Source organism: Engystomops pustulosus, chromosome 4 (genome assembly GCF_040894005.1).
Source record: "Engystomops pustulosus chromosome 4, aEngPut4.maternal, whole genome shotgun sequence".
Classification (NCBI taxonomy): Eukaryota; Metazoa; Chordata; class Amphibia; order Anura; family Leptodactylidae; genus Engystomops; species Engystomops pustulosus.
The window spans coordinates 87,460,878-87,475,402 of NC_092414.1; the positions used below are offsets into that span (position 1 = coordinate 87,460,878).

The 14,525-nt window shown below is 38.3% G+C and overlaps 1 protein-coding gene across 1 annotated transcript in view; it reads right to left on the reverse strand.

Annotated features, from left to right (window-relative positions):
- The window catches only part of XPOT (exportin for tRNA), a 32,503-nt gene that overhangs the window by 17,115 nt on the left and 863 nt on the right, over positions 1-14,525 (reverse strand). Inside the window, exons 2-13 of the mRNA XM_072146619.1 lie at positions 11,540-11,676; positions 9,964-10,046; positions 8,475-8,531; positions 6,609-6,678; positions 5,999-6,217; positions 4,734-4,918; positions 4,085-4,253; positions 3,746-3,982; positions 3,619-3,657; positions 3,247-3,309; positions 2,554-2,678; positions 715-859 (exon numbers count right to left, since the gene is read on the reverse strand). Coding sequence (XP_072002720.1) covers positions 715-859; positions 2,554-2,678; positions 3,247-3,309; positions 3,619-3,657; positions 3,746-3,982; positions 4,085-4,253; positions 4,734-4,918; positions 5,999-6,217; positions 6,609-6,678; positions 8,475-8,531; positions 9,964-10,046; positions 11,540-11,599 — 1,452 coding nt within the window. The 5' untranslated portion in view covers positions 11,600-11,676. The remainder of the gene's footprint in view (positions 1-714; positions 860-2,553; positions 2,679-3,246; positions 3,310-3,618; positions 3,658-3,745; positions 3,983-4,084; positions 4,254-4,733; positions 4,919-5,998; positions 6,218-6,608; positions 6,679-8,474; positions 8,532-9,963; positions 10,047-11,539; positions 11,677-14,525) is intronic.

Sequence of the window (14,525 nt, forward strand, 5' to 3'; positions counted from 1 at the left end):
GTGAATGTTGGTTTAATCATGATGTTGTGTGCAATAGGCTATCCCATCAGATAGCACAAAGGGCAATTCCTTTCAGTCTTTTACACAGCACCATGAGTGAACGGACTGCCTGAGCCGAAAAACTCAGAGCAGGTCCTATTCCTGCCTGTTTTTGTGCCTTGGACAGGTCTTTACAGTCAGAGAACAAGACGACTTAGATTCTCTTTGCATATGGAACCTATTACTCCTGGATTCTGTTAACAGTCTACAGCAGCGATGTTATGAGGAGGTAAGTGACTGCTACAGCCATATAGCATAGCCAAAACACCACAGAGGCCAATACTAGACTGCAATAGTCAAGTTGTCATGGCTGCATCCTTATTTCAAAACAGAGACGGAGAGTAATGGGAGTCACGTGTATAATAAAGCGACTACCCAGCAATTCTGCACATCTGCCTATGCTCTACATCCCCATTAATAGTTTTCTACTGTTACTGGGCTAAAGAAACTAAATACTAATCTAAATGGATGACATACAATTTATCATTCACTACAATGTAGGGAAGGCTACCTTTCGCCATGCTCCCATTATATACAATGGGAGAAAACACAGTCTGTTGTATTATTTCTTCATTATAAGTAATGAAAGCATGACCTGTGGTATAAACTTAGCCAAAATTAAGAGCATATGAAACAGAAAAATGGATATAAAACAACTGGAAACAAAATGCTCACCGTCCTCATCATATCCTGTAGAGCACTAGCTTTGGCAACATCACCACAAAAATGAGCTCCATGGGATGCAGGAATAGCTTCACCTAACATGTACAGCAGCCTGATTGCAACTTCTACGTCCATAAAAGGGGCACTCTGCCAACTCCTTCCAAAAAGAAAGTTATATAGATGTTTTAGTGACGCACAATTTACCTAGCAGCAAAAAACGAATATTTCCTGCCACTATTACATTTTGCACACTTGATTATTATTTGGTAAAAAATGTACTTAAACATCAGCACCTTTATAAAAAATATATTTATAGATCCAGACATCATGATTGTGATAATTTTGTATTTCTGTCCCTGGCTTTGGGGGCGTTACAAGAGCCTCTCCCTGTTAAAGCTTCACAGGCTGTTATACTGTGCAGGAGCATTTCCTCCTCCCACTGTATGAAATTACAGCTAGCAGAGGGAATGGAGAGTGATGAGGGAAGAGGGGGAGAGTGAGAGGTGCTCCTATACACTATAACAACCTCTGAAGCTACAGCATGGAGGGGGGCTTTAGGAATTAGAATTATTATAAAAGTTGATTTTAGAAGGAGACATAGATACTGAATATAAGAAGATTAGCATAGTCATGGTGCAAGTATCTATGAGTAGGTGTCCCTGACATTTTAGGCTTGATTTTGATCGTAGATTTCTCATATGCCCCCACAGGGTGGCATAAACATAGCCAAGAACGTACACGATATGTCCTCACTACAGAGGGCTTTAAAATTGGCTCTGTGGCACCTAGAAACATCTTTTTTTTTCCTACGAAAGTGGAGAATCTTCTTTCAAATTAAGCTAAAATTGTATTATTAGGTGTCATGGAACTGGAGATATTCACGTTTAAAGTGAGAAATATATAAAAGTTACTCCCGACAACACTTTTATAGTTTACATTTTAATCTGTTTTATTGCTATATTTTGCAGGTTGTGACGCTCATAAAATTTGTAGCCGAAAATCAGATATCTAGTTATTTCAGTTTTAGTGACATTATTATTTATTCATGTGAACATATGAGTTATCTGTGAACTCTACACATGTTCATCTATTACATTTAGGAGATGTGCAGGTAAATATTTTCTGTTTGGAGCACATTATTTGTCAAAGTCAGATTTTATGTAATTTTTATAAAATTTTACACTTTGAATCACAATTGCATGAATTTATGTCTATAAACTCATAAATGCAATTTTAAAAATGGGGAAAGTGTTGGCTTCCAGAAAATATATGGTTTGTTGGGGTTTAATATACCGTATATACTCGAGTATAAGCCAACCCTAGTATAAGCCAGTTGACCAATTTTACCACCAAAATCTGGGAAAACCTATTGACTCGAGTATAAGCCGAGCGTAGGAAATGGATTGGTCACATCACAGAGTGCGCTGGCCGGCCCGTGCGCATGGAGCCGTCGTGGACCTGGTGCCGACACGAAGAAAGAAGAGGCACTGCACACGGAGCTGTCACAGACCTGCCGCCCACACGAAGATAGAAAAGTAGCTGACCGTGCCTTCGGAATGGTGAGTACTCAATTTTTTTTATATACCAGAGAATAAGCCAAGTGGGGAATTTTTAACACAAAAATTGTGCTGAAAAACTCGCCCTATACACGGATGAAATTCTTTTTGCTGCAATTTTGTTTTATTTGTTAACGTCAAGTTTGTAAAAATTGCTCTGGCCAATAACCAACAAAATTGCCAGAAACGCCTGGCAGTGAAAGGGTAGAGTAGGATTTTGCAAAGGTGCCTAAAAGGTCTCTTTTATGACAATTTTTTGGTAAATCAGTAACACAAACTGTAGCTCTGAACTTACTGTAGTGTGCCATTGAAAACTCTTCGGACAGAAGCCAGCAGTAACTCCGGTGATACTTGAGCAAGACGATCTAGTAAAAGTTTCAACTGCTTTCTGTATTCTACAAACATTGCTTCATCTTCACCCTAGTTTCAAAGAAAAGCATATGTCTGAACAATGCAATTATTTGATTGCCCATTTGAGTTTGACAAAAAAGATCAAATGTAAGGGCCAAGTATAATACAGTGCTACAACTTTCTAGTCATATTTTATGCATATGTTGGTTTGTGGAGTCACACAGTTACACATTTTAGAGAGATTACTTCAGACATATCTTTAAGCTGGAAATGAAACCGTTACGTAGATCAGTAAGTCTCTCTTCAACAGCCAAGACAATGCAAGTATGGGTACATTGAGACTCCAAAGCTGAAGCAGCTTGTACTCTTCAGTAAAAGAATGGAATTTTTTTTAAGGGCATGGTTTCTCCATTCCCTTCCAGCATTTAATCTGTTGCATGGCCACAGAATAATTCAGTCACCGCCTACAGCAGCCTGAAGATCATGGTTTTTCCTGAAATTATTATTTTTTAGCCAAAAATGACACACAATCAAATTTACACTTTAAATATAGGAACATTATCTATAAAGGGAGTTCATCTCTACAAATGTACAATAAGTCATCCTTATACATTTTTAAGATTTGTTAATAGCTTGCCTCATTCTCAAAGTTATACTCTTCATCATAAGTTAGTTTCTTCATAACCGCCAACATTACAGCCTGCAAAAGGCAAAAAAAAAACAAACCACATTTATAATTACACATTATGACATGCTCACAAATATACCCTGACACTTATCTGTAATAATATACATTCATTTTCTTTGAATCCAACACACACACACATCCACTCTAGTACTTCCTGTTTCAGGGCCAAAAACCTGAAGTACCGGAGTATCACAGGAACCAGGAGACTGAGTAGGGAAAGTTTTTTTTCCCCTTACTTCAATCCTGTCACCTTGGGGGTTTTCCATATTGGTGGGAAACCCCTTTAACTAAAAGTATCAATTTAATCGGAGAAGTACTTACCTCAACATTGGCCTTCTGCTGATCAGAAAGTAATACCAACTACAATTGAAAAAAAAAATTCTTAGAGCATATTAAAATTATAACATAAGGAAATAGGTTTCTTAAAACAGAAGAGTCCATCATTTACCTGTTTCAAGATGTGCAAATATTCATAACAAAATCCAATGATATTGGAAGAGATGTCATCATCTTCGTGGATTAGCAACTGCAACATCAGAGGCACTTTGGATTCGATAGACTGCAGAGTGTCTTGGGCACTCTTCATGTCTCCAGATTTCACCAACTTGGTCCAGCTAATAATCAGAGATTGGCCCATTCCATTTACAAGTTTAGAGAATCTGGCCAGAAAATCCACATCTTCCTCCTAGTGGAAAATAATGTGCCTGTTACTTACAAAAGCCAATACATGAGCCTCACTAGACTACACTATAAATATCTGAAGAAACAGGATATTGAAGTCACAAACCTGATTAATGCTGAAGAATCCAGCAGACTGTAACACTTGACACAAAGATTCCACCAATTTGGTTTTATCAACTGGATCCATTCCCTTATTTACAATTTCATACAAGCAGTCACATGCCTCCTCCCGCAGAACTTCCACCGACATGTGACCTAGCAGCATATTAATGAATCTGAAAGGTCAGCATAGGAAGGATATAAGGTACATTTCGAATAAAGTCAAGGTATTACCAAGGAGAGGAGACCGTTTAAAGAAAATCTACCAAGCATGACAAACCAAGGGAATATTACTAGATCCAGGCACTGTGACTGGTATAATCTTCTAATATTTGTTGTCCATGGCCTCCTTCCTTCTATAACTAGAGCCCATCAGTGCTGCAGATTTACAGGCTGTCACATTGATCAGAACATGTCTCCCCCCCCCCCACCCCCATGTTTGGAAAAACCCCCAGAGTCCTTCAGGTTTATTAGCATTATTATAAAAATTAATGTTAGTATCATGCAGCACATGCCTTGTTTATTTACTTTGCAAATATATAAAGAATAATGTGCATTAAAGTTGACCTAATTTATTTTCCACTGAAATAGTTCTAATAAGTCTTAAAAACCTGACATACAACATTATCAATTACAACGATAAATATATATCATACCTATCATTAGCAATCAATGTTAGATCTATCCAAGAAACATAGGCTCCAATCACTTCAAGGCACTGGCATGTCAGCTCAGAGTTAGTGTGCTGAGAGGTCTGTAGAATTTGGTACCAGGATTCTACCAAGTTTGGGATACACTGTTCACGCATTGTGTCCTTCAGTAATGTGTTTCTGCGTGCTTCCTGTAAGCCAAATTATAAATTATTATAACAAAAAACCTCCCAGGCCACAACATAAGGTTTTGTGGATGATGTGCCTTAGATTTTGAATAAATGGTTTTCTTATTTGCTATGTCCTCAATGGGAAGAAATCCTCATTTTTACCCATACCTGCCAATTTGGTGCACCATGGGCAAGGCTGCAAGTTAATTGAAGATAAAGTGAGAGGTGGCAGGCAGTAAAAGTGGGCAAGAGAGGTTGCATCTGATCTAATGGTTTTGATTTCCAGCAAAATGCTAATTTGCATGTAAAAATAGATTTCTCCTCTCAGGCCAGAGATATAGAGATATATATACCTGTATATACTCTTTTTCCTACGAAAGTGGAGAATCTTCTTTCAAATGAATCTAAAATAGTCTTTCTAGGTGTCAGGGAACTGGAGATATTCACATTTAAAGTGAGAAATATATAAAAATCACTTTTACAGTTTACATTTTAATCTGTTTTATTGCTATATTTTGCAGGTTGTGATGCTCTTAAAATTTGTAGCCAAAAATCAGAATCTAGTTATTTCAGTTTTAGTGACATTATTATTTATTCATGTGTACATATGAGTTATCTGTGAACTCTACACATGTTCATCTATTACATTTAGGAGATGTGCAGGTAAATATTTTCTGTTTGGAGCACATTATTTGTCAGATTTTATGTATTTTTTATCAAATTTTATACTTTGAATTACAATTGCATGAATTTATGTCTATAATGCAATTTTAAAAATGGGGAAAGTGTTTGCTTCCAGAAAATATATGGTTGGGGTTTAGTATACTGTATATACTGGAGTATAAGCCGACCCAAGTATAATCCGAGGCCCCTAATTTTACCACAAAAACCTGGTAAAACCTATTTATTTTTAACTAGAGTATAAGCCGAGTTTGGGTTTTCAGCACATTTTTTGAGCATATATGGTATGTATAATTATGACGCAGGGAAATTCAGCAACAAGGATATGTATTAAGTTTGTGTGTGTGTGACCAGGGTAACTTTTAAATCAGCTCTATCCGCTTTCACAAAATTACATCTCTTCTAGACCATGTTCCTTACCTCTGGGGTGTGAATTATGTCCCGATCAACTACCTCTGCATCGATAGCCATTAGAATTCTTAGGTACAAGTCGACACCTCGGGTGTTGAGACCCACAACAGACAAAATATCAAAGAAGAACTTAGGCCATTTTGTGAGATACTCAGTAACAAATACGAGAGCAAATACTTGTGCAGCTTTGTTCCGGATAAACGTTTTCTCTGGTTGGGCATTAAGCATCTGCAATAGAAAAAAAAAACAACTTACAATTTTATTGAAAAACCATTTTAAGAAAAGCAACAGAATTTTTTAAACATTGTTTTCCTTGCACCACTTGCGAATAATTTTCGTTAACATTACATTTGTAGGGTTTTTCAAGTTTCACTGTAAAACACCTAGAATACAAGGATAAAACAAATAAAACTACCTTTCTGCAAGTTCCTGTCATGTGGGTCCCCCACACAGATATCGGACACCATCTGAGATGCCCTTTTATCGTACTGGAGTTTTTCTGAAAAGTAGTTGCGATTTTGTAGTGCATAATAATCCTTTACAAGGTACCACTTAATTGTGGTTAAAAATAAACTGTCCAAGTGAAATCTTTACTACGTTTACAATCTAATTTATTTACCTGAGCTTGAAGCCATGCGATTAGAGTTTCCCTTATTAGTTGTTGTTGGAGAGCAGTCAGCTCGGCATACCTGAAAAATAGAAAAATATCCCTATAAAAAAATCCCACTTGGCCCATTAAAGGGGTTATGCCTCAAAACAAATTACTCCAAAAAGCTCTCAAAGAAGTTAGAATATTTAAAAAATCTATATGTAATGGTTACCTGGAATTAAAAATACCTTTCTATGTGTTATTATGATGCTTGTTCAGCCTCTACTCTGTTCCACACAGAAGCAGATGTGGGAGGGGCCAGGCACATGCACAGCACTGACAGCGGCAGTTATTCCACAACACAACCTTTGTGAATCGTGGCAGATGTGTATTGTATGAAGTCAGACAATGCCCTTTCAGGGATCTCCAGCTACTTGGTTGAACTAAATTTGCTCTACTTGTATAAATTTATTGTACCATTGAGTCAGAGATCTTTCTGATTTCATGTATTTCTCATGCCATTCATTCTGAAGGTCCAGTATCATGTTTGATTATATTTGACACTTGGCAGGAGTAAGGGGTGTTTTCAGGGAAACTGTTTTGTACTTCTCTTTCCTGAAATTAGGTACATTAACATGGTTTTTATCATTTTTACTAATAAACGTTTGCATCTTCGTATGTTACTTTGGGGCCGTTAATTGCTTCTCTTGCATATATTTATAAGGAATTGTGATTAAATCACAGCTTGTATGCCTGCTTTTCGGTGTACACGTTGTAATAAATGTGCCCCTATCTATTGTAAAAAGATTGCTAGAAAGGAAAGGTGATAGATAGATATGAGATAGATAAATAGATAGAAAGACAGATATGAGATAGATAGATCGTTAGACAAATATGAAACAGATAGAAGCTAGATAGGATAGAGAGAGAGATAGATATACAGATAGATGATATTTAAATAGGTAAGAGATGGATAGATAGAAGATAGATAGTAAATAGATGACAGGTGATAGAGAATAGGACTTAGATAGGACATACTTCCCTGCTAGTCAGGCACAGGGGCCCCTTTGCAGGAGAGCAGTGTAACATGGAGGGACAGTGAATGGTGGAGAGTACAGGGGGAGGATAGCAGTGTAACATGGAGGGAGAGTGAATGGTGGAGAGTACAGGAGGAGGACTGCATCAGGAGAGGTCAGAGCTCAGCCTGTTACTTGTGTTATCTCTGCAGCCTCCTGTGTGACCTGACTAATGGTGGAGGGAGGAGAGGGCTGCTACATTGCCATGATCCATGTTAGAAGAGCTCTGTCCTCTGTGTATCAGATACCCAGGTCTGGCTGCAGTTACCTGGCATGTGATGCAGGAAGCCCTGGTGAAGCTGAGGCTTGAAATAAGCAGTGGAGATCACAGGCATCACTATACATCTAAGCTCTCTGCCCCTCCTCCTCTCTCACCTCCTATTGGCCGCAGTGTGTCAGCTGATCTCTCAGTGTGGAGAGGAGCTGTGAGCCCGTAGAGTGATCTGTAGTGCAGAGCAGCTGCTGAGTCTCTGTGCGCAGACTCTGTCAGATCAGCTGTCGCTCAGGACGGGACTCAGCTACCAGCAGGGGGCGCCAGCAACCAGGACAAAAGCAGTTATCTCAGTAAGGCTGCAGATTTTGTAATAAGTGTAAATGGTGAAAGTACTTGTCACAATGCATTGAGCTGAATTACAGCCATGTGCAATGGTGACACAACCCCTTTAAGAATTTATAACAAAAGCTACACAATCGCGAGTATCTTTGCCATTTTCTTGTTACATTTTACAAATAAAACTCAAAAAACTGAGAATCAGGCCTTAGATTTAGGACATTTTGTTATGAAACAGAGGCCTTATTGAATATTAAAAACAGTACGTACTTGAATTTGATTTGATGTTCTAGAACTTGAAAGCAGAAGAACTTGACGTGATCATCGCTGAAAGCACATATAATATAAATATAGTAAGATTATCAGAAAATCAAGAATCATTTGCTGTAACAGTTTGTAAAAATTATGTTAATTTACCAAAAAAGTTGAACAAAAGTCTAACTATTCTCTTTTCACAACTTTCTTGAACACTCAATATAAATATACATATTAGCTTTTAAATGCTTATGAAAGCAGTTCTCAATCTCCATGAGGAAAGATATCAATGGTACAGTCATTAACAAGGCTTGTGTGACTAGTCCATGAAGAACTGTTCTGTCAACCACATAACCGTGCTCTGTAGCAAAATTTCCACAGTACTATATCATGACTTTATCTTGGGCAAAGCAAACAACCCCAAGATGACCTAATATCTGGTATAAGTTATGGCAGATCACTCTTCAGCTGGCCTCCACACACATATGCTTGCAATATGAATACGTAATCCTATTTATGAGCCAGGACACACTGGTTGGAATAGCTGTGGATCTCCACTGCTGTTCCAACTGTGGCAGAAACCAGACAAACACTGCCGAGGCTTAAAATCTTGATTTGTAACCTTCCAGAAAAATGTTAACATGCTATGGATGGGAAACCCACAGAAAAAAACATTTCTATTGCAGGATTTTTTTTCCCTTGCAGATGGACAGGATTTGTAAAAATCCCAGCCGCTGGTAATGTAACAGTTCCATTCTCCATATATTGGCTAGGCAATTGCAGCTCAGTGAAGGGTAAGCCATCTACATCAAAAAGCTTTATAAAATCTAGGTATAGGCCATTTTATATATAACTATGCGTTTTCTGTGCGTGAAAAACGCATTGAAATTGCCCAAAAAATTTGTGTGAAAAGCCGAGACACTGAACAAACTGACTGAAAAATGTCAGTTTTTCACTGACCAAATACCCATCGCACCCTGATCAGACTCTGACGTGATCTGTAACACAAGCGTGAAAGAGGCCTTATGCTAAACACAGAGAACAAAGCTGCCAATCACAATGGATTTGCCGAAGTGTCCAATGTGGTTTAAAAAGACATCTACCATCAGATTCACTGATACTAGATGATTAGTACTCACCTCTCCGCCCCGCTGCAGTAATCTTCGTTTATTTCTTGAATTGGAAGCATTTTGAATCAAATGTTTTTAAAATATTTAAATTAGCCTGAGGTGCTCTTCAGAGAGCCTCTCGCCTCTACCAGGATGTTGGCCTGCCGGCTCTCTGCAAATCTTGCGAATGCAAGATGATTCCATTACTTTAGCAGCCACACGGCTACTCAGCGCGTTGCTCAAAGAATGGAATCATCTGCAAGTAGATGCCAAGAATACACTAAATATTAAATGCTTATACATCTGACCACAAACTTAATATTTAACAAGACTAAAGAGCTTTAGGTCATAATAATCATTTAAACAAATCTAAAATAAAAATAAACCGTCCTCACCTATATATACGTTGGGCTAAAGCTTCAGCACAGACCTGCCATGCATCTGGTGACACTTTTAACTGTTCAAAATAGGCCAATGCCTGAAATAAAATCAGAAAAATGGCAAAACAAAACAAAGTTATGCATCAGAGAAAGAAACACTTAAAGGACATTACCATCAGGATCAAAGCTTGTAAACCAAACACACCGACATATTGGTGTGTGCCATCTCTGGCAGAATCTGATCTTATTCAAGTATCTAATTTCTTTGCTTTGCTCCTTTAGCATAATTTTAAGAGCTTTTTTTTGGATAAACGAAGCGAAAAGAAGAGCAGATCCTGCCAGAGAGGACACACACCAGCATGTCAGTGTGCTTGGTTTACAATACTTCACCATGGTGGTAGATGTTCTTTAAACTGCGGCCGTACAAGAGTTAGGTGTTTATAGAAAGATGACTGGCCTATATATTTAAAACATGTTATAGGGATGGTGGTTGACCCAAGTTCCCTAACAGTTTGGGGTACTCTATTGTACCTCAACTATCCCACATGCCCCATGACTTGATCTCTGCATTTTGTTCCTTCTCTTTTTATGTGGACACGCTCATTATTATATGGGAGATATCCATCATTATTCTGCTTTTCTCTTTTTAACCCCTTCATGACCAGTCTATGTGAATATACATCAACTTTAACAGTGACAGTTTGCAAAGCTGCTGTAAATATAGGGTTCCCCTTTTTTCCTCCTCAGTGTGGAAATTCTGCTGCAGCGAGGGGTAGTTTACAACTAACATCCTCTGGTCTAGGTGCAGAAATATTACTATAGGTCCTGATCATGAAATCTAGATTACACTTCTGCATCGCCAGCACATCGTGACAGCTAGCTCCCGGCAGCACAGAAGTGTAATATACAATACTGATCAGTAACCTCTGGACCTAAAAGCTTTAAATCAAGATTAGGACATTGTCTGATGCAAATTTAGTAACATTTAAACCTCCCCTACCCTCCCTGAAGCAGCCATCCCAAATCCCAGCTAAGGAGGAGAATAGCTCCTGACTTTTTTTTTTTAACAAGAAAGACACATCAATATACTTTAGTTTCACTACCTTCTTTAACCATAAGAAGCATCCAGAGTAATCAGAGTAAAAGATTGTTGCAACAACAACATTTACAGGGTTGCAGTGTATGTATATACACACACACACATCTCTTTTCATTCTAGACATAAGTCTGCCAGTGGAGAGAGAATATATATTCACTGCAACCTGAGGTTGCATAAATTATAGCACACTACATAAAGTGACTAAAAATATTGAAACAATTTTTTCCCCTCACCGATTCTTTAGTTACTGAAAAATATATACAGAATATTTCTAAACCCAGTATGCTAAAAGAAACTAAACTGTAGCATACTGCTACTTGTCTGGTCCTGAAGGTTTTGTTATCCATTGGTAATGAAGGGGTTAAATAGATTTTAAAGAAAAATGATTGTGTGTTTCACAGGTCTTTAGGGTACAGAAGGCACTAGCTGCCAGGATACATAAAATGAACAGCAATTAAATAAAACCCTGTAGATCTGTGCCCAGTGGCATACCCGCTCTCTGAAGTCAGCATTGGCATTTGGGTTTAGTCCAAGCAGGGCCTGTTCATCCATGTCTGTTGCTATACTTCAAGCTCCCTATTTCTCGCAATAGGTTTGCCCCTTTCTGGCACAGCAGAATCAACCAACATCTGCCAAAGAATGAAAAAAGCAAAGTTAGGAGAAACATGGCACTGACAGACAATAGTGCTGCTTGTCTCAGCAAAAGCCTGCAGAGAAAAACAAGGCTCATGACAACATCCTGTAACAAGTATGCAAAGTTTACACAAACACATCCTTTGACATGATTTCACAGAAAATGGTACAGAGATACAGTACTAACTTCGAAATCATCACACTGCTCAGAAAGTCAAAAAGGCTTTTGAAATTCTGTGTGGGACCTTTATGTTGATAACTTGTCCTCATTTTGCAACATTTGAAGCAACAGTGGTACTTCAAAGCCCCATCAAAATGCACATCTATCAAGGCGTCATATCATCTATTGTTATCTATGACCAATGACAGGCCACTAATATTAAAGGGAACCTGTCACCAGGAGACCCATTTTTAACACTCTGTCAGTCCCAACAGAGCATAGTACATACTGTGCCAAAGTGTTTTTGCATTAAAAATTGGTTTTACAGAACAAAAGATATGTTATATTGTACCTTTCATTAGCATCTGCAGTCTGACTAGGCACTCGTCCCCTGGGAAAGGCTGGAAAGGAGCAGTCGCCCCCCCCCACCCTTGGGAAACAGCTTCTCCATGTGTCCTTTTCAAATATATGAAAATACTCACTTGGCTTAGCAACGCCCCCTGCTCCTCTACAGCCAATCCCGAGTGTGGGGAGTTATAAATATATTTAAATAGGACACACGGAGGAGCGGTTTCCCAAAACAGACATCTGGCCACAGGATGTCACTCTTCCAAGATAGTTAGACTTAGATTAGATCAGTATTTCCCTTTTTTTGTCCCCATGGTAAGGAGACGCATAAAAATGTATAATCCAGCCGAAAATCTGCTCACTATAATTGATCAATAAAAGTTCTCCGTTGATTGTTATATTATAAAAGTGAATTTGCTGGGTGATCAGGTATAATAATTATTTGGATCATCGTAATTGAAGAACTCTGAAAATGTGGCATAAGCATCAAATGTTTTATTGCTTTTGTGTCCAATCATGCACAGAATAATAGAAAATAACAATTGGCATATTTAAAGGAAAACAACCAATATGTTAAACAAAAAACAAACCAGATATACTCACCAGGTGTCCGGTGGTCTGGGCTGCTAATTATGAGTTCATGCCCCATGTACTGTCACCTCCTTCTGCCAGCATGGGAGGAAGAGGGAGGTCGGGGTGCATAATTAGCAGCCTAGAGTGCTGGAACATCTTGTCCCTGTGCTTGTGGATTCTAGATATAAGTTTTTTTTCTAGGTCATCACAGTGTGTGAACATTAAAGACGACCTGTCCGGGGATAGATATGAAGAAAAGCGCAGGTGAGCATGTCTGGTTTGTTTTTTGTTTAACAAAATGGTTGTTTTCTTTTAGAAGGACATCTACAGTCAGTTTGATTGATGGTAGAAGTGTAGAACGTACATGGCCATTCATTTTTGCAGGTACTGAAACGGCACAATTTGCCAGAAGAGAGTTTAAAAAAAAAAATATGTAGATTAGCCGGATGTGCCAAGGCAGACGTCACCGGAGCGCCTCTCAGCGTTGCCGTTTTTCATGTATACATGCCCAGCACTGCCATAGATCTGCCTATGTTAATTTTCCATGCTCAACTAGCACAATATATGTGGATTATGTTTTCATCTAACATATACATGTTAGGGCTGTTTTTGTGTGGCAGTAGTTTATTTTTATATGTAGGATAAAACTTACATACACCTTTAATAAGAAATTATAGACGCAATATTAGGATTTGTTTTGTGCAAGATAATAGAACATTTTAAAACAAACACTTATTTTATGTCCCACAAAAGAACAGATATAACACAACGTATTTTTTTACCAGATTGGTATGAAGGTGGCAATACCAATTTGGCGTTCAATCACACAGCACATAGAAATGGAAATGCCAAGGCCACATCCACAACAGTGGGAACCAAACTGCATGGTATAGCCAGTCTAATCCTGCTGATCACATGATTATGCGCCACCTGATGCACTTATCAAAGCAAACATAATAGGTTAAGGCGATGTTACATTTTTAGACATTGATTTGTTTATAAAATTGGAAGTGTTAAATCTATAGCAATACATTTAAAATTGTTTTCCACCTCTTTTTCTTCACTAGTTCTTTAGCATGCAACAAAGAATAAAGTCCCTTGTAAAGTATGCGTAGAACTGAATAGGACTACACATGGCATCAGTACTTTTCTTCTATTAAACGAATATAGATGCAGCTATAAGGGTACCCTTTGAAAAGGGTATAATCCCTAGTGAAAATCCATGGTTGATGTTCCCCACAACTCATGATCAGGATTTTACTGCGGCAAAATTCTGAAGTGGGCAATTCATGGTGTCTACATCCTGGGAGTAAAATTTTGAGGAAGGCCGAGTAACCCTGTGGATTGCAGGATTCCAAATCAATCAGAAGCATCTTTGTGGATCCCCAGCCTGGCACGGTTATCAGTGCCCTGTGTGTTGTGTGTGGGTTAAAAGAAAATAGGGTCAAGGAGTAAGAGTTCTCTTTACAGAGACTTTTCCAATTGAGGCTGCCTTGCAAGCATGTGTAGACTTGAAAATAAATAGAAAATTTGAAATAAAAATGAAAAAGCATCTTGCATCTGAGTTTCTAAGATTTCGACATGGACCAGAGCCGGTAGTGGAGGGCAATCCACATCCTATTCACATGGCCTTTCCTCCGAACTGTTATTCGTGTATAAACAGACATGCACACAAGCATAAATCACACAATACTTATTCCAGCGGCTTTCACAAAGAATACACAATGGAACAGAATTGTCTATGCATGCTAGAAAATTGTATGA